Below are 25,968 nucleotides of genomic sequence, written 5' to 3'. Positions count from 1 at the left end.
ATGAGTAATTGTATTGAATCTATGCGTGTATTCCAGTGGTAAAAGCATGTGCCTCTGTGCAGTTTTTCCGTTTCATTTTCATTCATTCATCACCACCGAATGACCTATCTGGTACCAGTGCTGGCGTCAGGCCTAGACCTGGTATTTCACTCTAATCCTTCGGGCCAACCCTATGAGAGATGATGGTCAGCCTAGTGGTCTGGTTAAACTATCTCAACAATAATAATATAGACCATACAGCCTAGTGGTCTGGTTGAACTATCTCAATAATAACAATATAGACCATACTTAAGTTATGTCTGAACTGAAAAATACAAATCATGTCTTAAAGGACTGAGGAATCGGATTAGTACAACAGAATCCATGCTGAAATGGTCACAAAGAATCTTGAGGAATAATATAAAAAAAGGGCAAACAAATAATAAAGCGGTAATAGCAGTAGAGCCATTAACCAAAGGTCGATCAGATGCTAAAAACAAGACATTACCATTCAAAAAGTGTAGCTAAAAAGGCAGTTAATCAAGAAAATGATAAAATTATGACCGATAAAAAAAAAGAAAGGACCTTGCGATGGCTGGGGGTTCCTCCGAAATTAAGTGTGGGGGACGAATACGAAATGTTGATGGCCTCGATGCCTAAAAGCCTTGTCACAGGACCCCGAGAGCTTTCACTGCCTCGCTGTTACAACAGCAGAGCAATCCTGCTGACGCCACTGCTCGCACATCGAAGAAGCGAACCTGTTGATGCAGTTTCATGGTACCATACGTGACCGCTCTTTCTGGGAGGGACTTATGCTATGCTGTTATGTGGGACTTACACACGTCTGCTTTTTTTTTTTTGTTTTTATTTGTCGTTCTTGTCGCCCTTTTTGTCAAAATTTTCACATATTGTGGGTATGCCATTGTGGTCTACGTGAATCCTTCAATATTCTGAATATATTCATGACGATACCTCACTTCTCAATCAAAAACCTATTATTCATCTTCCCTTGGTATGCGAAGTAATGTTTGGGTCTTATAATTATTACAGTCACCTCTTTTTATCCTACTCCTAAACTAGGAAAAATTATTCATCTCGACCAGTCCATTGGAATCTTTCCTACCCCGCAACATACCTTACAGACTAGTCATCAAGTCAGTCGATCACTGCCATAGCACAACATCTCAATATTCATTTATTCTGAGAACATGAGAGAGGTAACAGACGTCTTGATAAGGGGAAGAGAGTTGTGGGTTTAGAAAAGAAAGCGTGTGTGGGTATCTAATTCATGAAAGACTGTAAGAGTTTGGGGGGAAAAATGCTCCTTGTGGTAATGCATCACACACGGTGCTGAGATTGTCAGTGTAGAAGATAATGTGATAATGTAAGAGTTATTATAGATCCTATGTGGTGTGACAAACGAGGGCCGCTGAATGGGCAGATGGGAGAGTGACTGGTATGGTGTAAACCCGGGTCTGAAATAAGGGCGTGTCATGTTCCGATAACTATCAACATACAGTATTTGTGGATGAAGTTTGGCAAAGAATCAGGAAAGAACGTTAGTTGAGGCTAAGTTATAGGACATGAGAGGAATGAATGGTGTGTGGGGTAGCTGTCGTTTGCATCTGAAATGGTGTTGACTGGGTCGTGACGGGAAACTTGTCTAACGAAGGTGTTGTAAGTATATATACAAAAAAAAAAATAGTTGCAAATGACTGAGAACATCGAGAAATGATAATAGTGCCTGCGGAAACCAAGTGATGGACCAGTGCATTTAGTGCCGAGATGTCGTGGAAAAATGAGAGTAATTGGTCTACAAAACATTAACGATGGTAAAATGCGAAAAAATCCAATAATAAAAGAGGTCAGGGAAAGAGGGTATCAACAGACGTGCCAAAGATTTAATGGACAAAACAAGGAATGTTTACAGACATTTACAGACACCTATGTTCAATGTATGAAGCGAGTGAAGTGTAGAGATTTATGCTGATGAAAGATTTCTTTGTTCTGAATTATAGGTTTACGTTTTCACGCCCACTCATTCCAGTTAATGACCGGCGCTGAAACGATAACATATTTAATAACGCAGACCATGGTTGTTCTCCCTCACTGAGTTTCTTACGAAGTTGTATGACATTAGCAACTGTCATGTATAAACATGCAGTAATGTGTGTGTATGTATAAAATCCACGAAGGAAATGGAAGGAGGCCTCGCAGCACTCAGTATTCCGTTTCCTTTGTGGATTTTATCTTTATATATATTTATATATTCATCATTTCCATAAATATATATATATATATATATATATATATATATATATATATATATATATATATATGGGTGTGTGTGTGTGTTAGATAGATATATACAGTATATGATGTACCCAGTGGGAATACTGATGGCTAACCTTAGGGACAGTAGAACCACCGTGAAGAAACTACGCTGTCCAACGCCACAGAAACGCCCGATCCCAGGGGAAATGTGCAACGGCCGATACACGTTGAACAGCTCCTAACGTACGACTGGACCGTCACTGGCTGCCGACGGTGGTTGGCAGATTTTGTTGTTGCCACTCCCGCGGTCTGATGCCAGATACTAGACAAGGTTATGCTTGCGTAGGGCACGGCGCAGGTTATGGTTAGTCTGTGATCCGTAGTCCGCTAAATATATCCGTTTTACCCAGATTCGTAACTTGAGCACCATACGCCGAGTCTCTCCGCGAACAATATCGTAATTATTAAGAATCTTAACCCAAGTGGCATTGCGTTGTCCCGGGTGTGTGGCGAAAGAGGCGAGTCTGTTTGGGATTGGGAGGGGTGGGATGGTCTCCATTGCTCAGCGTTACCAGAAAAGATCAATAATTCCATCTTCTGCTGATTTGGATGTTGTGTATTACATTTCAAAAAGGAGGTTTTGCCATGGTAAGTTCAAGCAGAGAAACGATGAAAGATGACAATTCTCCTGATGTACTAATTTCAACGATCTTGTGGATTTTCCTTTGTTGGACACGTGATTTAGATTTACGCATGGGCGTAGTCGGGAAAGACGGACATTTGGCCCATGTCCACCCCCCAAAATGACTATGGATAGACTTAGAATGTTTTTGTGAAAACATTTTGAATGCGATGAGTTATATGAAGAATGTAAAACACAGTACAAATTTTAGTTCACGTTATATTCTTCGAGAGGTGTATTTTAGGTTAAGTCCTACCGTATAAAATCATTTCTCGGTCTCCTGTAAAGTAACTCGTTAGATATAACTGACATGAGTGAACTTCGGATTTCACATGACTCAGAAAAGGTTTAGGGGGCCTTACCTGTCGCTAGAATCAACGAGTTAGATAATTTGCTTGCTCGGGTACGATAACAGAAATATATGTCATGTGACCTCCAGATCATCATCCTGTGCGTACAATGTTTCCAGTAATCTGCTCTGGCGCGCTAACATGTATATATGGTTACTAATATGTCGAGATGTACAAATGATAATGTATAGCTTGACAACCTAGATAATAAAATGCAATTATTACATTTAACTCAGATAGAATGGTAATGAAACCTTTGACTCCTCTTCGTTAAAATGAAAGAGGGAGAGAGAGTCACATGAGTCAGCAAACAAGCAAAGCAGAGGACGTAGACGAGGAGTTACTGCCTATGTCCACTCAAAAGAACATATCAGACATTATTGAGGCTTCCCTATGTGAACAATGCCACGCCCAGTCAGGTCCGGAGGACGACAACGCAGGATGTGACAGATGTAATATATATATATATATATATATATATATATATATATATATATATATATATATATATATATATATGTACTGTATATTTCATGATGTTGCCTTGTAATGTGTAGGCTATATCATGATATTTTGATATATTTACTCTTTTATTTATCATGTGTTATGTGTAATGTTATATGTAATGACAGTTTGGATCCGATCCCAAAAGAATTAATGCTTTAGATGACTTAATAACGTAATTTAGAATTGAAAATACAATTTTAATAGTAACCATTGCTGATTAGTTCTGGAAATCCACTCGAGTTTTTCTTGTTCATGAAACACATCAGTCATAATTTTGTTTATCTTTTATTAGCGTCAGTCATAATTAGCCGACTGCTCCAAGTTTCGGTCGTGTCTTGATCAGTTACACCATGTTTCGTAAGATTGCATTCAAAACGTTTTGCTGGGATGACGTCACTTCCCTCACGGGAATGTCTCTTTTGGTATCTCGCACCCAAAATTCGGTAATGGCGTCATCTCCCTGCTTCTAGAGTTCTAAATCTTTTCTTTTGGTATTTCGCACCCAAAATGCTTTAATGACGTCATGTAATATGTTTCACGTGCTACTGGAATGCTGAAATCTGTTTCATTCTGATTTCCGAGGTCGATCATTTTGTTTCCCTCTCTCTCTCTCTCTCGCGTTCTTAAAAAGAGATCACTTTTAACATGGTGTATTTGTGGTCACGTATTAGCGCTAACTTTTGAGACCTGAGTTTAGTAAAATTATTTAATTTGTAACGGCGCCTGGTTAAAAAAAAGTGTTTAGCGAAATTAGCGCAGCTGCTTAAGGATTTTAAGTTCTACCGAATTTTACTTATTAATACCATGGTACAAGTTAGGAAATTTTGCGTAGTGAAATTATTATTGATAAATCTTATGTGCATTTTTGTATTTTTCCTATTTGCAATCTCTTCATATTTTCCACATTATTTTATGTGTTTGTGATGTAACATTTATTTACGTAGCATTTTAAATATTTCTTGGTAATTTAACATTGCATACTTGATTTAATGTTTCATTTATTAAGATTTTCTTTTCAAATCTTGAGTAATTCTTAATAGTTTAAGTTTTTCTTGATTAACTTAAATTCCTGATAAATTAAAGTTTTTGTGAATTAGTTTTATCTCATAACTTAATTCGAGAATTAATTAAGTTTTGTGTTGTTTTCAAGTAATAGTAAATGTTTCAAATTGTGAGTTCTATTTATAAATTTTGAATTTAAAAATAAATTTTTGTATTTAATATTTTTAGAAAAACAGTGTTTCATTTATTGACCACCAGTGAATAGACTGATAATTGATTGATTGAATTCTGTGTATTAGCTCCGCACCTGTTTTTACCTTTTCAACTGATTTTTTCTACACTTTTAGGGGTTCTGATACTGGCGGTGCATCTGTTTGTTGTCGGCCAAATGGAATGTCCCTTCGCCGTGTTTAGTACTGGCCGGGGGCGGCGGGTTACCCATACGCTAACAAGTTATTTCACTTGCCGGACGGGATATGACCCGTTCGAAACAGACGCACCCGTGCTTTGTCTTGTGAAGATCGCGTTTGGAAACCCCTTGTTGGATGGACTTCACGGGTTAATTACAGGTTAATTACACCCGAGCGCCAAAACTTAAAGGTAAATTCATAATTAGCAACCAAAAAACTGCAGAAAAAGTTAAGTTAGAAGGCAGTCGCCGCCGCGGAGCTACTGAATAGTTCTACCGATTGATTGTGTGTGCACAAGGCAAAGTGATAAACATGTTCTTTTAGTTTTGCTAAAGTGAGTTAAGACCAGGGAAACAGTTAAAGTTGTGCGATGGAGCGATGCCCTTTTACTCTAGAATATTTCCTGTTTAATTGTTGATACCTCCCACATATTCTGATAAACTTAGTTTGATTTTTCAAGTGATTAAGAAGTTCTTTAAGGGATCACTGTTACCTAGTACTCAGCCGTAATTCTTATTGTGATGAGAGTTCAGGTATCTGGCTGAAGTGAGGTAAATTTTTGAATGTTGAGATTAGTTGTGTAATAACCAGGTACTTGGTGCGCATCGTGACAAATACATAAAGAGAAAAGAGTGATAGTATTGCCCTAAACCAAAATCTAGGCAGATGTTGAGAATGTTAGAGAGGAGGACGCAAATGCAATGAAAAAGTAGACTGAAGAAAAATACAAAAGCGCACAGAACCTGGGAAATACCGTTGTGGGTAGTAGGTAAAAAAAGGGAAGATTTGAATGCAAGAGGTCAGTATTCAACCGGTGAAGTATTATTGAAGATTTAAAGGGTTTAAGTAAAAAAAAAATAGTGGCTGAAACTCAAAGCAGAACACTGGTAAGAGCTAAGAAAGTAGAAAAGGGCCCAGTTACCAAAAAAAAAACAAGCCCTGCAGAGTAGAATGTATCACATAGCTCGGGCGTAACCTTAGGCAACTCCAACCTAAGAGCAAGGTTGCGATTCGTTAAACCAGCTTAATAACAGAACACTGGAAATAATCCAAAGAGGAGCTAGAAAGTACGGGGCCGTTGAAGAAATGGAAAGAAACATGAGAAGTGATACAAGATGAATTAAACATTTGTGGTCCAGTATTTGCCAGCATACAAAACTGGCGTGACACCACTGAAAACGGCTTGAATGAAACATAGAAAACGCAATAGCAGATCCTCTGAGGAATGTATGAACAACCAAGGTGCGCACCATACTGGGGACTTATAGAAGAATCTGGCATATGGCCTGTGGCTGCAGAAGAGTATAAAAAAATGTTATGCTGTTCTGTAATATCATAAATCTGAGGAGAAAAGATTTGGTAAAATGAATAGGTGGCCAAAAGCAAAGTAACAACATGCAGTGAATACAATATAGGGATAGAGGGAATGAGAAAACACGACAATAAAGCATTCAATAACTGATTAAGGATGATGAGGTTGAAAAGACCTCGGAAAAGAAGAGGAAGGTTCATAATGAAGGCGTCGACGTTCAAGTCCAATGAGAATCTGTACGTTAATGAACCTGAAGCAAAGGGCGCTAGCACTCTGATGAAGGCCTAGCTCGATATGTTATGGACTTGAAGGCTGACTTCGGGGTAAAATAAAGGGGTCAAAAAAATGCAACCCCGAACCTTTATTTCCCTGTTACGAACTGAAGAAGATAAAGCATTGGCACATGACCTTTGAGACCCTAAAATCCCTAAGCACTACCTCTGTAACAGTAAAAGCAAAAAGGGGGTTACAATGAGTGAAGAGAAAGGGATCCGTTCCAAAGACTATTTCCAAGTGCTACTACTACTACTACTACTACTACTTTTTTTCAGGAATATTCTGTACAGAAATTTTTGAGATTTTAGCGTAATCTAAACTTTAAATGCAACTATTTAAATTCTCTTGTGAGTCTAGGGTATAAAAAAAACAGCCTATGACTACCGGAGGACATGCGTATATATATCATTATATCGGGAGATGTACAAATTTGCTCGAATGACAATTAAAATGTAACAAAGAAATGTTAAAATGAAGCAAGGCCACGAAAATGCAAGGTGATAAAAAACGCAAAAGTCCTTTTAAACGCTGCAACGATGGGGCCTCCAGATCTCAATCGAAAGAAAATAAAAATTAATCAATTTTATATTGCATGCTTTTTCTTAAATACATCGTACAAACCTGCAAGATGCAATGAAGCGTCGTAATAATGCATTACGATTGGAATCCGAAGAAGGATTAACAAGCAGAATGATCAGCTAAAAAAAAAAAATCCCGTCCCGCCTTGGCCAGATATTGTTAAGATGTCCAGTGGCAGCAAGTGTAAGTGATCAGGCTGTACGCAGTCATACTTAGTTTGGCGATTAGCTACAGACTGGAGGAGTGGCCCCAGTTAAAATGCAGTGGTCAATCCGCGTCCTAGGAATGGGTGTAGGAATCTGCTGACATTACAAACGTCAGCCAATACCAGATCTCGAGGAACAGAGCGGGACCAGTTCTTCATAAGAATCTGTATTGGGATCAGAGTTAAGTCACCAAGAACACAAATATTCTCGCGTTCATCATCTTCAATTATAGGATGATATTGTGCCTGTCTAAATATATGCCAACATTTTCATTTTTATTAGTAGGCAAATACGTACATTAACAAATAAAATGGATGCGTTTTCTAACCTACGAGACAACCCTCAAATCCTATCATTGTCATTTTCTATTTTAGTAGAGGGAGACGGAGACTTATGTCACTGTATTGTCGGCCTCTGTTCGTAGTTTCACATCGTCTTTGATTGCTGATATTGAAAATGCTAAACAATTTACTTTGAATATTTATACACTAGTTAATTCGCTGTTGCATAGCCCCTGTGTCATTGTCGTTGCCTATCGATAGCGTCTCATCGAGACTGCTGCGTTTGCACATGACACACACATTGTATTTCCCAATGAACGACATCTACTGTAGGACACAAGTATGAAACTAAATCGGGTCCTTAATAGTTCTAGGAACGAATGACATTTAAGCAATTAAAACAAAATTAAAATAAAACTGAATTTATGTTAGTGGGAAGGAAAAAATACATTAGAAAAAGCCTTGGTAACATTTGGTTAAATATATATATATATATATATATATATATATATATATATATATATATATATATATATATATATATATATATATATATATAATCAATAACGTTGTGAGGGTTACAGGACATCATTTAAGTAATAATAAGGTCTTTGTTAAAATATCTTGATGAATGATCTATCAAGAGAGATGTGTTTAATTAATTGAGTGGATTGTTGTATTTCAGTCTGTCACATGCTAATTTGCCTACAACGCAACGTCGGAAGCTACAAAATATATCAAATAGAGTGGCAACGCTAAAATAATGCGTAACAACTCAGGAGATTTCACGACTAGATGTCAAAAATACTTGAAGGACTTGCTGTGCATGATGCACCCAACGGATAAGACTAGCTACAGATGTTTTCAAGATGCACTTCAAAAGCTGGTTTTAGAACCATGAAATCTGCAGCCCCAATGTCGCGAATTTTCCCCCACGACTGGGAAGGTTCTAAGGTCTCAGTCGAAACCAATTTGTTGGGTCAGAGTTAGTGCAAACAGCAAAACATTTCATAAGCAAATACACCCTCTTTTTATTTGCACTTGGGAAGCTTAATCCACACTGACATCCTTTTGCAAACGAGCTAATCGTCGCACGTGTCTACCAAAAACGCACTGACGTAACTTTCCCGTAATGATCAAATCAAAGGAGAAAAATATCGGGATTGAGAACGTGTCTACCAACGAGGCACTGACGTACCTTTTTCCTAATGATCAAATCAAAGGAGAAAAATATCAGGATTGAGAACGTGTCTACCAACGAGGCACTGACGTACCTATTTCCTAACGACCAAATCAAAGGAGAAAAATATCAGGACTGAGAACGTGTCATATCTTCTCCTTTGATTTGATCATGACGGGAAAGGTGCGTCAGTGCCTCGTTGGTAGACACGGTGTCCACCAACGAGCCAGTAACGTACCTTTTTCCTAACGATCAAATCAATCAGGATTGAGAGTGGCAAGATGGCAGACCCCCGGGCATCACGTCACGTGACAAACGAGCATCATCGAGACGCAACTCGAGTTGAGATCATCCCCAATCGAACCCCATTGAGTGTAAACATCATGTTGCAAACAATGTCCCACTGACCAGTCGATGGGTGTACCGTCTGCGTTTCGGCTCCCCGCGGACACGAGAGACATGTCGCTTGCGAGGAAGAGGTCCCTGGACTGCGACTGGCGACAGATCATCTACATTAAGCTGAGAGAGAGGAATAAAAAGGAGTACGAGAACATCAACGACCTCATCCAGTTACGTACGTAGCGCCCGCCCGCCCCCCCCCCACCCAAGACTTTTCACTTTTTTGGGGGTCTCACGACCCCCAAATCCGGTCCTCTCTTGTTGTTGTTGGGCATTGCCTTTGTTTATTCTAGTGTTGTTTAGTCCGTTTGGGGAGGCAGAAGTCTCTCTCTCTCTCTTTATTTTCTCGTGTCGAAGTGTCATGTCGCCGAATGGACTCCTTCCTTCGCCGTCGTGTCTGTCAGAAGCTGTATTTCTGTTAACGTCTGTTATTTTCTTGTCTGTTCTGGACGACTGTCGACTTAAATGTCCTTCGGGAATGATGTGGTTGCATGTGACAACTGTGCCCCCCTCCCCCCCCCCCCAAGGGAAGGGGAGGCCACATTGCCGAATGTATTTCCTTCTAACTTTACCTTCAATTTCTGTCGCCAGTACTAAACACGGCGAAGGGACATTCCATTTGGCTGGCAAGCAAATGCGTCGCCAGTATCAGAAGCCCTAAAAGTGTAGAAATAACAGTTTCCAAGGTAAAAACAGGCGCGGAGCTAATACTTAGAATTACCTTTTTTTCCGCTGGGCCGTTATGGTAGCCTCAGCTACACCCATTTTCCTGCCACTTAGTTTTCCTCCAATTTAGAATTATGGGGTTGCTCTGCGTCGGATTTTACCTTGGAAATTGACTCGTCCTATATTTTGGTTGCTTATTGATAATTTGCCGTTATTTTTTGTCGGTCGACTGTAACCGACCTGTAGTTAACATCGGAACTGATACGTTTTTGTATGCTGGCGTCCTGGAATGCTCTCACACATGCACTGTGGTATGGGGGAGATTTTGGTAAAAAGTAGAGTTTTCTTCACTGGGGGTGGGAGGGGCGGCCTGCTAGGTTAGGTTAGGGTACGTTAGGTTAGTATAGTTCCTCTATAATAGGTTTTGTTAGCCGATCCCTTCTTGAACATGTGTGGGACCATTCCATACAACAGCATGGCAGTCCCAGCTTTCTTCCAACAATTTCCCCCCACCCAAAACCCCTCATTCCTAAATGGTCCCCAACCGTGTTGTGTAGATACGAGGTTAATAATAACTGGCCGACAATAACACCAACTCCTTCATCAACAACACTAAAAGTATAGGAAAAATCAATTCCCAAGGTCATAGTCCATGCAGTTACCCTGTAGTTTTACCTCTCCCATTCCTCTCCGACTAAGTGTAACTGTAGGGTTTTATTTGTTTCACCTTTAGATCCTTGTACTTTTTCTCATTTATTTTCTGGATATCTGTTGTGCTGTCCAGTCACAGCAATTCCTCCGTGTCACTGTCTGAAGTGCTGAATGGCTGAAAATGGGCTGGTGCGTAGCTTGATAGTCTGGATTGCAGGAATTATTCTTTCTTTCCCGCCTAACCTGGCCTAGGAGTCCGTAAATCCCGTAGTGTTATACTGGAATGCATTCTAGCCCCATTATCCTTAAACTAACTTGACCTAGCCTAGGGTACCAGTACCTACTTGACACATTAGACGTCATAAATCGTGAAGACATAATATTTTCATTCTGACATACCTTAATGTTTGGTGTCCTTGTTTTTACCTCGAAAAATGTATCATAGCCCAAGGAGAAATGCAGTACAAACCGTTGGTTTGCACAGCATTCCCCTATTCTTGCATTTATTTTGGGGTGTGTAGTGAGTTAATCAACCATTTTTGACAAAAATAAATGTCAGAGTTGTTAAAATCGCAGCACAAACTATCAGAAAAACCATTTCTTCCAAGGAGAATACAAACCTTAGCGATTATGTAGGAGTATTGTTGACTCGGCTTGATCCGGAAAGGGTGGTTGAAGTTTGTCCATTAGGTGATTAATTGGAGGGGAGGCAAATTAGTGGTGGGAATTGCCCATTCACCTGCTGTAAGCCAGCAATTTTTCATTAGCGTTTGTTCTGAGCTCTACTATCTGGATTTTTGGAAACCGTTTTGCGGTCCTTATGGGGATACGAACCATTGCCTTTTATATTGTATTATTATATGCCAGTGCAAGCTGGAAACCAGTTGAAACTTGGTATCAAGGTAATTAATCAGGTGGTTAACAGGTTGAGATGGAGGTAAGAAAGGGAGTGTCCCTGACTGTCTGCCTCGCTCACTTTTCTTTCGGCTGCGGTGGAATACTGAAGTGCTGTGCTCTTCTATTTGGTGGCCAATTGAAAGCGTGGAGTGGATGTATTTTGCTTATTGCCTTTTCCTGTTGATCATTGTGTTCTTTTTTGTATTGTTTTGCTTTTGTTGCTTTTTATTTGAATGGATAAAAAATATGAAATGTCGATGCAAGGGACTTGGCCACCCTTGTGGGTGGTTTTTGTTCTCCATGACAACGGATCTCCATACTGCTCGTACCTCTTTCAGCGATAAGTCCTGCTCTTAGGGCTTTTCCTTGCAAGAAATTTATTGATTGAGATTCACCCCGGTGGATTAGATTTTGGGAGAGGAGGAAGTAGGATAAAAGGGGGCTGTTCAGCATCCTCGGGGAAATAGTCCTCCGGCAAAACTTCCTATCTAGAGGCATCTTAGTCCATTTTCCATTACTCTTCCTTCTGAAAGTGCTACTCCTTTGAAGAGGGGTAGCACTAGTCGTAAAATTCCTGACCACAACTGCTCCCTGATTGGAATTTTAATGCTTCTGGTATCCAAAGAAAGACTTCTTTGGAGTACGCAAAGGAAGATACGACTTAACCTAAACATTCTGGGTAGTCCATTGTTTGCCTCTTGTTTGTACACAATATACAAACCATCGGTCTTTGCGTAAGTTATATGCTTCAGTGCATCTGGAAACGGCCATTTAACCTTTAAACAAGGTGGTTAGGTAGTTGACTACCGTCCAACTGGTGGGACTCCTGCCACCCAGACACTAAGCATTCACTTTGCTTTTGGCTGTCGCTCTATGAGGAGCTGTTCTTATACCCTCTGCCCTGGCTGCCATTTTGCTCTGTTTACTTGATTCCTGGTGGGATTGTTACTTGTTTGTTTCTTGGTTATATATATTTGTGCTTGTTTTTATGTTTTTGTGTTTGTGAATTGACATTTCTATATTCTGATTTTTTTCCTTCCAGATATTCGCCTCTTTGAACAAAGTGAATCTCTGCGGGCTGAAAATTTGCAGCTTACGTTGCAGAATGAAAAATTACGCCAAGAAAATGCACAGCTTCATGAACATGGTGATGGTGGGGTGGAAGGAGGTGGGATGACAGAAGGAGTTAGTTCAACAGTAGTACAGGTAAAAGCCATTCAGACTTATTCAAACCATTATGGAGTTTTCCAAGTTGCAGTCCTTATTTGTTCCTACACAATATACACACCATTGGTCCTGTACAATAGGAATTACTTTCAGTGCAGGTGATGGAGTACTTAGTTAACTACCAACCCCACCCAGTCAGTATACCGTACACCCACTTTGCTTTTTGCTTTTGGCTGTCGGTGAGGAAGGGCTTGGGCTCTTCTCCTCTCTGCCTGCCGTTCGACTTAGTTTACGTTTTATTGTATTGTTGATATTGCTGATATATGACTATAACATGTTATATAATTATGCAAATACAACTCGTTGTTTTACTTTTGAGTTTACGCACTCAGCATTCTGATATACGTGCAGTGGTTCATAGTGATATATGCAAACCCCAATGACTTTTACTAATTGATGTGTCAGACTGGTCTCAACGTTCAGATGTTATAGAGCTCGAGAGCATGGAAGTAAGGGTTTTCTCACTAGCAATACTTACCATATTGCCCTGTATGTTGCAGATTGCTCATTTTGATTCTTCTACAGGCATGAAGCAGCTGTTGCTCAGATTGCCATGGAACCTGTGGCTCGACTTGGAGAGAGAGAGAGAGAGTGAGTGTATTTGCACTCATTCTTCCTTCACAGGGTAATGGTGTAAGGGGCCTGGGGGACAGCAATGGTCTTGTGTAGAAGTCAAAGAAGAGAAACGATTTCGTTGTCATTGCCCTCATTTTTCTTGGTGCTCTCCCACGTCTTCGGACTTGGGAACTGTGTCGCGGGTCTCTCCGAGACCCTGCAACAAGGGTGCACCAGGTGCATGAGTCTCCTCAGATACGACACGAAGAAGAGGTAACCCATGTCACCCATACTAGTTCCAGGAAGTCTGTTTCCCAGACTAGCATGTACCTCCGCCCATGATTCTCTGGGCATTCAGGTAGAGGCAGCAACCAACATTTTTCCTGTACATGATTCGGAGGCTCGAGTTTGCGAACCTCCAGAGAGAATTGTGTCACTACAGGTACTCAGGTTTTTTTGAAACCTCGAGTTACCTTTACCAAATCGTGGAGTTACCTCCACAGACTGGTAACATATCCTTCTGCTCGAGTTTCCTCGGACCCTTGACTAGAGGGAGCAACCGATGGTCGATTCACTCAAGACTTGGGAGCTCCAGGTGTGCGAGTCTCAAGTGGGACTCGTATCACCACAGGTTCTCGGGTTTTCTCGAAACCCCATGTTACCCATACCGGTATCGTGGAGTTACCTCCGTGTACTGTATAACCTTTCTTCTGCTCGGGTTTCTTCAAACACTCGGGTAGAAAAAGCAACTGATGATTGATCACTCCGTGATTCGGGAGCTTTAGGTGAGTGTCTCGAGCGGGACTCGCCTCACTTCTGGTACTCAGGTTTCTGAAGCTACCCTTTACCAGTACCATGGAATATCACTGAGGGCTGGTATAGAGCCTACCTCTGCTCAAGGTTCCTTGAATTCTCGGGTAATAGAAGCAGCTGATGCACAAAAGGCTCGTGATTCAGGAGTCTCAGGTGTGCAGTCTTCCAATATTGTGTTCACGCGATCGGCTCAGCTCAGCTCGACTTGCTCTCCCCGCCCAGACCCTAGCCGCGCTAGTGAGACTGGCTTGGCTCTGCCAAGTACAAGAAGTTATCGGTGTTCTGTGTGATTGTGCTGGACCCATGGGCTGTGATGGAGGATACTTTCCAGCACCCATGGGACAACTTAGATTCATACACCTTCCTTCTGTTCTAATTCGTTGGGTGATCAACAAAGTCATGATCACCCTGGATCTCAGGTTGAGTGGTCTCTGGATCTGCTAGCTCTGTTATCTGGTCCCAAGAGAGATTACCCCATGGCAAAGCCATCTATGCCAGCCGCACAGTAAGAGGTATCACCAATACAAGTGGAAGTGCTGGCACTTCATGCCTGGGGGCTGTCCAGTGTCTCGTGAGAGCAAGAGGGTTTTCTCAATGCACGGGGAAGATGCCTGGATACTCGTGAAAATCCTCAGTGGCTATGTGCCAGGAGAAATGGGCCCTCTTCTGTAGTTGGTGTCATTGACAGGTATCTTTCCGGTCAGAGCTTTTCTTCAGCAGGTAGCGGACTTTCTTGTCTTTCTTCGCTGAGAGAAGCTTTTCTTAGTTTCGGCCACTAATGGCAATAGAGCTGCTCTTGGCCAAGTCCTTCAGTTGAAGGGAGTAGGTCTCTTATCCTTGTGGGAGATCTCCATGCTTCTGAAAAGCTCCAAACAGTCTTGCCCCACTCCCCCAGAACTCAGCTTCCCCTTCCCCCCCAAATGGGACACAACTCTCGTTTTGAGGAACCTGACTCGTATGCTATACGAGCTGTTGAGATAGTCATCATACTGGGATCTGACCTTCAACACTTTTTCTTGCTTGCCCTGGCTTCAGCGAAGAGAGTAGGCGAGCTTCATGGCCTTTCCTTCGGTGTTAAGCACTCAGCGGAATGGGGATCTGTTACGCTTGAGTTTGTCTCAGAATTCATAGCGAAGACTCAGAATCCATCAGTCCCCAGCACGAGATTCGAGTCCCTTTCGATCCCCTCCACAGAGGATTTTGTAGGTAATAACCAGGACAAGATGCTACTTTGTCCAGTTTGGGTGCTGCAGTACTACCTTAAGAGAATTTGGAAGCTAAGCTTAAGTGTCAGTAGAAAGAGGTGTTCAAGAACACAATCTCTTCCTGGCTTTGTTAGACAGTCGAGCAGATGTACTCTTCATCTGACAGGTAGACGGAAGTTTGGTCTGGGCTAGGCCTCAAAGTTAAGGGCATTGCCCAGTCCCTTACGTTACGGAAGAACCTGTCGGTTCAACAGGTTACGAGCGGGTGGTCCCCACCAGACCACATTTGCTTTGTACTACCTCTGGGATGTTGCCCACAAGTCCTTGGAGACGGTTTCCTTCATCCAAGCCTTCTTCAAGGTAATGATGCGAACTCATTACTTTAAGCCCAGAAGTCTAACAGTTGCAACATCCCATATGCTCAGCAAGCTAGAGGTGCAGGATTCCTTCCTCAGCTCTTCCAGACCAGGATGGTATTCCTGGGTGGGTAAAACCAACCACTCAGTTCAGAGATTTGCCCAGGCTCCCTTTACCAATGGGTAAGTCTTTTATGTAAAGAACAAGGTTTGTATTTATATAGGCACAAATAGCATATTTTTACAGTAATGTGCACTTTTTCTAACGTACAAGCCTGAAGTTCTTTACATTCACATCCCACCTCAGCTATCCTTCATTCTGGTACTTGGGTGATGACTAGTTCTTGTGTTATATCTTTCATGTGCAAATCCAGGTGGTCTTGGGATTTACCATTTTTCATCCTCCCGAGGGCTCTTTGAACCCCGTTTTGCTTTCACTGTTCGTCCCTGTATTATGCTAATGCTTTCCAGTATATGTCCATTTTCTTTTAGAATAGACCCCCACCATGGATCCATGAAACCAGGGATAATCGTGAATACCTTATGTAGTAGAGTGGACAGGGCACTTTTCTACTCGTTTTACCTTGGGGATATCAACAGCAAATCCTTGGACACCTATTCTTTAGCACTTGTGATGGTTGCTCAAAATATGTAACTTTCCAGGTTCCACTGGACAGAAAGCATTTTGCATAAGGTACAAGGGCTGAAGTAAGGCCGGGGATGAAAAGGCAGTCACTTGGGCTCATCATCTTCCTCTTCTTTCTCTCTTTAGATGTAACAGTTAGGCTGAGTATGCACTGAAAAATATCTAGGTGCAGGTAGGTTACACACTAAAAGTATCCTATCTAAGGTTCCACCCTGAAGATGCAATATCCTCAACCCTGCTTCCTGTACAAAAGATAGTCTGTATTCTCATGCAAACTAATAGCAGAGTTTTAAAATATGTAATTTGCATTTTTTCTAGGTATAAAAACCTATTCTTTTACTATAGTGTAACACTAAATAAAAGACTTCAGGCTTTTATACTTTGAGAAATGCAAATTATCTTATAATTTTGGGGTTATAAAGAGTAACTTGGTGATCAGTCATCAATTTTTTTTTTTTATTGTACACTCTCAGCAGGTACAGGCAGTCCCCGGTTATCACAGGGGAGAGGGGGGGTTTCCGCTCTGAGGGTGTGATGATAACCAAAAATCGCCGCTAACTGAAAATTGGCAATTTCCGGCACTTTTTTGGCGATTTTCGGGGCTTATCAGCGCCGAAAAGCACCAATTTTTTGGTTATCTGCGCCTCTGTTGGGTATGTGTCAGCGCTGATAAGTGGAAATCGGCGGTTTTCGGTGCCGAAAATTGCCAATTTTCATCGCTAAACAAGCCCCATAAAACCAGATCACTGTTAACCAAGCCCACTGTTAACCGGGGACTGCCTGTAATCACATTTGTCCTTCACTGACAGCCTCATCAATTTGGTATTGTCTGCCTTCTCTATTGCAAGTACAGTTAGCATATGTAAAATTTGGGGGGAATATATCATCTAGGAACCCAGTATACTGTATAATCTTTCAGAAAACAGAGCTTTTCCAATTAAACGAAAACATTTGAGCATTTGCCTGTAAGTAAAAAACAATTGTCCTCTATTAATGTCTCACAGAATGTTGAACTTCATCACAGTTTTGATTTTGTTCCAGGCTTTAGAACAGAAAGTTTATAAGCTTCAAGAGGAGCTAACAGATCTTCATAGAAGGAAGGGTGAAAATGCCCAGCAACTGGTTGAGTTAAACCAGTGCCTTCAGGAACGTGATAAAACCCTCGCAGTTAAGGAAAATAAGTAAGTTTTTATTCAAACTCGTCATCTTAACAGCTGTAGATATTCTGTTGGTTACGAAGGTTCAGTAAAAATTTATTCAACTTTTCTTATATTACTGTACTCATGTAGGAGAGAGGTGGACATAAGTTGTTAATGTTTGCACTATTGTTCTTATTCTTTGTGAAATATCTAGTATTGTTTTTGTTCATTGTGAAATAGATATTTTTTTATTTATTATGAAATAGCTAATAGATATCATTTGTATCAGTGATTTTCATAGTTTAATATTCAAGATATTTAACTTTTGGCTGTTTATTGGCTCTACGGACAATTTTATGTCTGTCAGTTGTTTTTATGTAGTTTTGCAAGAAATTTATTGTATGGAGAATTGTTACTTCTTATATATCAGCTTTAGTGCACAATATATTTTTTGCGTTAATGACTTATAAATGGGTTAGTCTTACCCGCTGGGATAACCAGCGATCTGAACCATTTTGGATTGCTGTACTTGTCCTGCCTGCAGAGGAACACCCTAGGTCATAAAATAGCTTATTATAAAACCATGGTTTTTGTGTCTCAGGCAGAAACTTTTTGCTCCAACATTTAGTATCATTTAAAACTGACTTTTCCAGACTGGCTGAATATGAGTCAGAGCTGTTGTTATTGAGAGAAGAGCTGGCTGCCAAAGAAGCTACTCTCAATGACGTCCAGGCTGTCAACCAAGTTTTACGTGATGAATACCAGACGCTGAATTTAGCTTTCACTGCCTTAGAAGATAAATATAGAAAAGCTCAGGTAAGAACATTTGTTTCAGTAAAACTAACCAAACATTAGCGTAGCTCTCTACCCTCTAACTTGCACGTAGCTTGGGTGAGTTTCTGTTTTTTGTGGAAGGCTCTCTTCTCAGAACTGTGCCAATGGGAGGAATTTCATACGTATTAAAGAGTCCACATTAGTTGGACAAAAGCTCTGAGTTTTTTCTATATGTATATATTTTTAATACTCTAGAGCTTTGTAATATGTATTTCATTGTGTATCTTACCTTACATTTAAGAAGTACAACATAGTAATTTTATATTTCATGTAATTTATAATCTGTTGTTGAATTATTTTTGTTAGTCATAGTGTCATCGTCTGAGAGTTCAGTTACGATTTGTGGAGCAAAAGATCGCTCGAACAGAGGGTTATAAAGGCCAGACTTGTAGTTTAGAAAATTGATGTAAGATGTGTTAAGGTTGGAATTAGGAGAAAAGAAATTTTTTAGTTAAGAAAAAGAAGAAATTTGTCAAGTTGGGGAAAAAACAGTTTTAGAGAAAGTAAGAATACTACAGTGCTAGTCTAGAGGAGGGTAGATTAATTAAGGATTGTACTAGTTAGTCCTCCATCCTCACGCCCTGATTCTGTTTCTGCTCCTATCAATCAAGCTTATCCCTCTGACTCCCCCGCTACTTTAACTTGAGATGTAGATGTTCTTAAGAGGACAGTGTCAGAAATGGCTTATTTGATAAAGGAAATTTTGAATAAATCTAATGACTGTTCTATATTCCCCTTGGAGATTGAAGGTGATCCGGCAGATTGTGGTGTAGACTTACAAGAGGAGGAGTCAGACAGTGTTACATTGTACCTTCTTTTATTTCCACTGAGTTACCGGAGAGGAAGAGGGTTAGATTAAAGGATCACCAAAAAACAAGTTGGTTCAAATTCAAGTCTCATTATATTTTGAATTCACCCTTGGACTCAAACAAAGTGAACCCAAACATGACTGAAAACTGATAAACCAGAGGTGTTTGTTCCCAGGTCTAGGTATGGTTTACATGTTAGAGAGAAGAATAAGCATAAATCACTTGCTAATTTGTGGCTTCCTAGTGGTAGAGATAAGTCGGTCATTTTTGATGATTGTTTGACGTAATTCACATCTGAAGTTCCTTAAACATATTTGAACTGTTGTTAGTGCAGGTGAAAATGAACACGCTTAACCCAATGTTTTATCAGTTGAGGAGGTATGTATTCCTGTTCAGCTTTTCCTGTACAGGCAAAAAAGAAGGGCGTTAGTGTTTCTCACAAAGCTGGTTTAAGAATGCGGCTGTTTTTATCTCTCCCTCTACGAAGTCATAGAGCTGCTGCTTATGATACTGGATCAATGCTAGAACTTAATCTTTCATTGGTTCACAATGAGCATTTCTGCACTGTAGTGGATCTGATGAAAAAGTAGCTCCTTTTTGGCCGCAGAAGGAGTGGCTCCCGGAGCTGATCTGACACCTTGTAGACTTCCCAAGACTCCTGCCTTTGATTCCAAGTCTGCTCAGACAACCCCACTTCAGGAAGTTCCATCAGGGCATATCCACTCTGGCCCTGATAGGATTTCGACTATCATCAGACTTATCCGAGCGAAGGGATTTTCTAGAGCTGTGGCAGAAGCTGTCGCTAGATGTAGATGTAAGTCTACTGACTGTCTAAGCTAAGTGGGCGGTCTTTTAGACTCTGGTGTAAAAGATGCAACAACTCGTCTTCTAAGACCACTTTAGCTCAAGTAGCAGACTTCCTGCTGTACTTGAGATCTTCCAGAGGCCTCTCCTCTCCAACTATAAAAGGGTATAGATCTATGCTTAGCTCCGTATTTAGGCATAGGGGTATAGACACATCAACGAACCAGGACCTCTCCGACCTGATTAAGTTGTTCGACACGACCAAGAGTCAGAGAGAAGAGACTTGTCTGTGGAACCTGGACATAGCCCTCAAATGGCTTACGAGTCCCTGTTTTGAGCCTATGTGCTCTTCCTCGCTGAGGGACCTTACAAAAAAGACTTTGTTTTTGGTGGCCCTAGCTACAGCTAAAAGGGTTAGTGAAATCCACGTGATGGCTAAAAGGATCGGGTTTTCCCAAGAGGATGCAGTGTGTTCCCTCCTTTTGAGTTTTCTTGCAAAGAATGAGAATCTGACACAACCCTGGCCTCGTTCTTTTTACAAATTGAGGTGTTGGTTGAGTTGTTTCTCTCTTACCCCAAAAGTGGGTGGGGTTAGCCACCTACATAAACAAAAGAGTAGCGCTATCGCAAATTTCCATAATTTAAGCCACTGTCGAGTAGAAACTCTTAGCTAAGTAATTACTGGGTAAGTACAGTATATATAAAACTTTATTTTATCATAAAAATGTAATTTTTTAAACTATTTTTCTATTTAGGTAACTATCTCCCTCACGTGATCCATGGAAATAAAGTTATTCATGTATTGCATCACATTGTTACCAAATTGAAATATATGTGAGCTAGCTGCGAAGGAATAACATCTTTGAAATACATTTTTATTGTAATAAGATAAGCTTCTTGGATTGCCCATAACTGAAGCCTTTTCAAGGTGGCAGGAAGGAGACAGTTGAGGTCCTTTTTTAAGCTGTTTTTATGTCGTAAATAAATAGGTTAGTTTTAAGTAAGTAATACTATAACTTTCCTCCTCCTTGGAAGTTGTATTGATATTTGAGTTTACTTTATCAGTACTTGTTTTGAAATATGAATATTAGCAGTATAGGTAAGTATTTAAGTATTTGAGGTTCATCAACAAGTAAGGCAAAGTGTAATTGACTAGAATTTTTATATATTGTTCTGCTGTGTAGTTACTGTTACACAACTAATTAGATTGCAAGAATAAGTGTAACTTGAAGGTTGAATATACATTTGAAATGTAATTGGGTATGTGTGTAAATTTGAATTGACAAGTTTTTATCAAGTTTGAACTTTGCCTGGAAAGTTTTCAGAAATAAAAAAGTGTCTGGGTGAGAGAGTTTTGACAGCAATGTCAGTAGGTCTCCCCTTTTCCTTTGGTGCCATTGGGATCCTTCTTTGTTTAGTCTCTCAGTCATTGAAGAGACTTAGTGATATGAATATCTCCTGTGCCTTGTCAGACCTAATAAGAGTTTAGCCCAGCCCTAAGTGTTGTTAGTCTCATGTCAAATGTATCTTTGTCATCTTTGCCACTTTTTCCACTTCTCGATTCCTTACTTATCAGTCATTAAATCATTCATCTGCTGACCAAGTAAAAGAGACATGCTCCTCCTCCTACCTTTGTGAAATATGATCAGTAGTACATCCGAGGGATTGCTCTACCTCTTACCTGATGACACCATCCCAATTATACTGCTTCTATCTACTTCAGTAACCTTCCCATGAGAGTAGATATTCAGCATCCAAAGGCAGTGGTCTGGATGTATATAAAAGTGTAAAAATGTTTTTGTGGATGGAAGAATGTAGATATTTTAGTTATTATTTTAGTTATTTTATCAAGAAAATTAATTTGATCTTTCATGTTGTAGGATGACAACAGAGACTTGATTGAGAGATGGATGGCTCAGAAAGCTCGTGATGCTGAGAAGCTTAACCTCGAAAATGATAATGCCTTGAAGTGAGTACTGTATACTGTTGCAAAGTATTTTAATTTTCCATATATGCCTGCACAGTACAATTAATGTAAGATGTAATGTCATAATTCACTGTATTTTACGGCTTCAAAGATGCTTTGGGTTCGAAGGATGCACCCCACTTTTGACTTGCAAAATTTTGGGAAATTATGTAAATGTGAAATTATGTAAATGTAAAAATAAGCTTGCACAACTTTCACATACTTTTCCAAGACATTTTGCTGGTGGCCTAGCGACATGTAGAGCCTGTTAACCACTAACAGACCTCAATTTTCTTTTACAGTACATATATGTGATGAGTTTTCATCCAAAGTTTACACATAACATACAGATAGGTACCCACAGTATGATTGCACTTACAGTAAAATATTCCGGTTCCATAAATCAGTGTTCATCCATACTTTGGTTTTTATCTTCACTGGAGTATGCATTTTATAACCAGACGTAATAATAATATGTGGGTTTAGAATAAAAACAATATTTCGAGTTGGTGACATTGCCCTGGCTTTGTTTTGGTTATTGTGCCATGGGTATTTTCTTGTCTCAGTGAGTTGAAGTGCAGTGACTTTGGCTGATTCATTATATTGATTATTGTTGTTTTTCGTTTAATTTATTTTAAAAATACTTTTTATATAAATAACTTACCAAGTAATGACATAGCTATTGGTTCCCTAACCTACGGCAGCTTAGAAATTCAAAATTTGCGCGGTGGCGCTGTTATCGTTAGTGTGTAGGTGACAACGTCCCGCCACCATCCGGGACTCAAGGAAACAAACTAGCGGATAGCTCAATTTGTTTTCTGCCGGCTTCCGGTTAAAGTCGGAAGTTTTCACGCAGCTGCTTCTCTGCCTTTCGACTTTACTTTGCATGAATTTGGTGAAGTACTCAGAATTTGTTGCTTTGTGTCTTGCTGCCATTGTTGAATTGTCGTTCAGGATTCTGCTGGTAAGTGAATTCATGGCAGTAGGCAGTACAAGGTTGTCAGTCATCATTGCCACCACCATCACTATTAATGCTAAGTGGCAGTATTCCGGTCCACACAGGAAGGTGTGATAATCCGATTGTTTACTCTTGGAAAGCTACAAAGGAGAGTAAGGAAAAATGAATCTGAACGTGGTAGTTATGTGTATAAACTTACATGAATATAAATGTAGCTGAGCACTTTTCAAAGATAGAAATTTATGGATGAGATGTGTCTGAGAGGCAGAGTTTATCATGTATGGTAGGCAGACTGAGAAACTTGAGCATGCATTAAATTTAGCCTGCTCTAAGAATAATTACAATCTAGACCCATCGCTTTCACCTGGTTGATTGTGTAAATTTCCTTTGTGCATTGGAAGTTGTCTACCATTGTCATTTAATCATTTTGGACAGACAGTCCCCGGTTATCGGCGATCCGGTTTTACGGCGCTTGTCTAGTGACGACGATAACAGGATTTTCGACACCGATTCCCAGTTATCAGCGCCAATCTCCGGTTATCACTGCTGATCCTCAGTTATTGGCGGCGCTGATCCCCAGTTATCGGCACCGGTAACTGGTTACCGGCGCTGATAACCAAGGATCAGCGCTATTATCGCCGATTTTCGGTTGTCTGCAATTTTTGGTTATTGTCACGCTGTCGGGAACGGAACCCCACCAACAACCGGGGACTGCCTGTACTTTGTTTTATGAATTATTATTGAGATGTTTTGCAATGCTGGTTATGTTTTCATCGTCATAGTTATAGTATTTTCTCAGGAAAGCCTGTATAATTAAGAAACTTACAGTACCAAAATAGTCAATAAGGTAATCATTCAAAAAATACAATTTTGATCATTAAGTTTTTAACTTTTAAATTTATTCTAAACAATGTCATTTTATTGTAGAAAACGACAGATGATGCTTGAGGAGCAACTGAAAGAAGCTGCTAGAGAACCCAAGCATGTCAGCACTGATGACAAATTTGCTTGCAGTCCCCCGATATGCCTTACTGCCGTCTTGCCTGCTAAAGCGTATCTGTCATTTGTGAGTAATTTCTTTTTATGTGAATTTTTTCTAAGAAATTCATTTAATTTTAGTATGGAGTAATAGTACACTTCTTGTTTGATTGCACAAAGGTGTAGCATGTGCAACTTAAACTCATGATGCTTATAATTCAGAGTTTCCAGAGATGAGAAATTCGTGTGGAAATTAGATGGCTGGTTTTTCTGAAAGGTCCACCAAAAAATAGGTTAATGTTCATTTTTACTCATGACTAGAAAAACAAAAATAAGCTCGGGAAACTGGGAGAAATTTTACAGTAGAAGACTGATTTTTCCTTGTCCATGGGATTGAACCCATGCCGAATGGTAAAAGATTCTTAATAATTAGATTACTTTTGCTCACAGGTCATAACATGTTGCTCACTAATTGTACAGGTATTAAGTATTTATTGGTAAATATAACTACCACCATCAGTGCTGATATGATCAAAGTAAATTCTTATGGAAATAAAATGTTCAGGTGTATACATTAACCCCCGTATTCGCGGGGGTTGCATACCGCACCCCCCCTCGAATAGCTAAAGTCTGCGAATACTTAAAACCCCTCTAAAAACACTTAGAACTGCCTATTTTGATAGTTCAAACACAAAAAAAATCTCGAAAAATGCTTATACCTGAGTATTTTAATAGGTTAATCACAAAAAATGCATTTAGTCATGAAAATGATGTGAAAATGTAGTAATTAGTGAATATTTCTTAGTGAAAAATACCGTGAATGGGCGAATTTTCCCCGAATAATGTGTATATACATTCCACAGAGAAATCTGCGAAGAGGTGAGTCCACAAATCGTGAGACTGCGAATACAGGGGTTTAATGTAATCAGACAACCAACCACCTCTATGAATGTTCCCTTAAAGAATATTTTATGTCTAGTGTATCCAGTTTACGTACCTCCCAGTTTCCAATTTGTGTACGTTGGTCAACTATAAACAGTTAATATCAATAAAGATCATTACCATTACTTTTAACTCTTTGAATGCAAGCCTAAGAGACAGTGGTGTTTGTTGTAATCAGTAGCAACTGGTGATATGCATAAAAATATTTTTTTGGGATGAATCTTACCTACTACTATTATAGATAGCTTATCCCTTTGGTGATAGATGAGTCATCATTCAAGCGAAAGAAGAGTGCGTGGTTGACCCAGAAGACTGTGTAGTTCACGTGTTCAGTACCAGGTGTGTTTTGAGTGTTTTAGCTCTTGTCAGAACTCTCCTTGCCTCCATTGTGCATAGGTGCTTGATGGTACTTCATGGTTTTGGCTGTTTACTGCTTTTACGGTACTGTACACTTATTTTTCCTAGGATGTCTTCCACTGGAAGCAAGGCCAAAAACATAAGGTTCTGTAGGAGTGATTACTGTGTTGGCAGAATGTTGAATTTTTAGCTTAATAGACACACTATTTGTGCCAGCTGCAGGAGTATAGAGTATGATCTAGAAAATATATGTGAGGAATGTAGGGATTGGTCGAAGGATTTTATGCTTAAGTTCGTTGAATATAGGAAGAGCAGGGAAGCAGGTAGATTGCGAAAGCAAATACTGAGGCCTGGCCATAAACATGTCATTTCCCCCCCCTTCTCCGGGTTCCTCGTCTGTTGTTATCCCTACTCTTTCTTTGGCTTTTTCCTTTGCTAATGCTGTAGCTAGTACTGACACATCCTCTATAGCTCTGCCATCCACTCCTTTTATGGTTCAGAGAAAGGGTAATTAGAAGTTAGAACAGGATGTAAACTTTATTTTAGAGTCAGTAAACAGTTTGACTGAATTTATGTTAGGGAACCATGCCAGGTCCTCCCACAGTGTGCGACCATTTTCCCATTCCCCCGTAAGAAGTCAGGTGTTGGTGCCCTCGCTTGTCTGTAGCCTGAGCCTAGGACTGCCCTGCAACAGTTGGAAGAGTCTGCTGCCAGTGAACCAAGTCCAT

The 25,968-nt window shown here is 40.0% G+C and overlaps 2 protein-coding genes across 2 annotated transcripts in view; one reads left to right on the top strand and one right to left on the bottom strand.

Moving 5' to 3' along the window:
• LOC136825646 (uncharacterized) overlaps positions 1-2,574 on the bottom strand; it is a 29,439-nt gene extending 26,865 nt beyond the window's left edge. Inside the window, exon 1 of the mRNA XM_067082282.1 lies at positions 2,388-2,574. The gene's annotated coding sequence lies outside the window, so the exon portion shown is untranslated. The remainder of the gene's footprint in view (positions 1-2,387) is intronic.
• A 6,801-nt stretch (positions 2,575-9,375) lies between these two features.
• The window catches only part of Atg16 (Autophagy-related 16), a 40,638-nt gene continuing 24,045 nt past the window's right edge, over positions 9,376-25,968 (top strand). Inside the window, exons 1-6 of the mRNA XM_067082280.1 lie at positions 9,376-9,612; positions 12,694-12,857; positions 17,495-17,634; positions 18,246-18,408; positions 21,920-22,008; positions 23,891-24,029. Of these exons, the coding sequence (XP_066938381.1) occupies positions 9,453-9,612; positions 12,694-12,857; positions 17,495-17,634; positions 18,246-18,408; positions 21,920-22,008; positions 23,891-24,029 (855 nt within the window). The 5' untranslated portion in view covers positions 9,376-9,452. The remainder of the gene's footprint in view (positions 9,613-12,693; positions 12,858-17,494; positions 17,635-18,245; positions 18,409-21,919; positions 22,009-23,890; positions 24,030-25,968) is intronic.

This window comes from Macrobrachium rosenbergii, chromosome 39, assembly GCF_040412425.1.
Source record: "Macrobrachium rosenbergii isolate ZJJX-2024 chromosome 39, ASM4041242v1, whole genome shotgun sequence".
Classification (NCBI taxonomy): Eukaryota; Metazoa; Arthropoda; class Malacostraca; order Decapoda; family Palaemonidae; genus Macrobrachium; species Macrobrachium rosenbergii.
The sequence above is the reverse complement of the archived record's forward strand: the minus strand, read 5'-3'. Positions and strand labels throughout refer to the sequence as shown.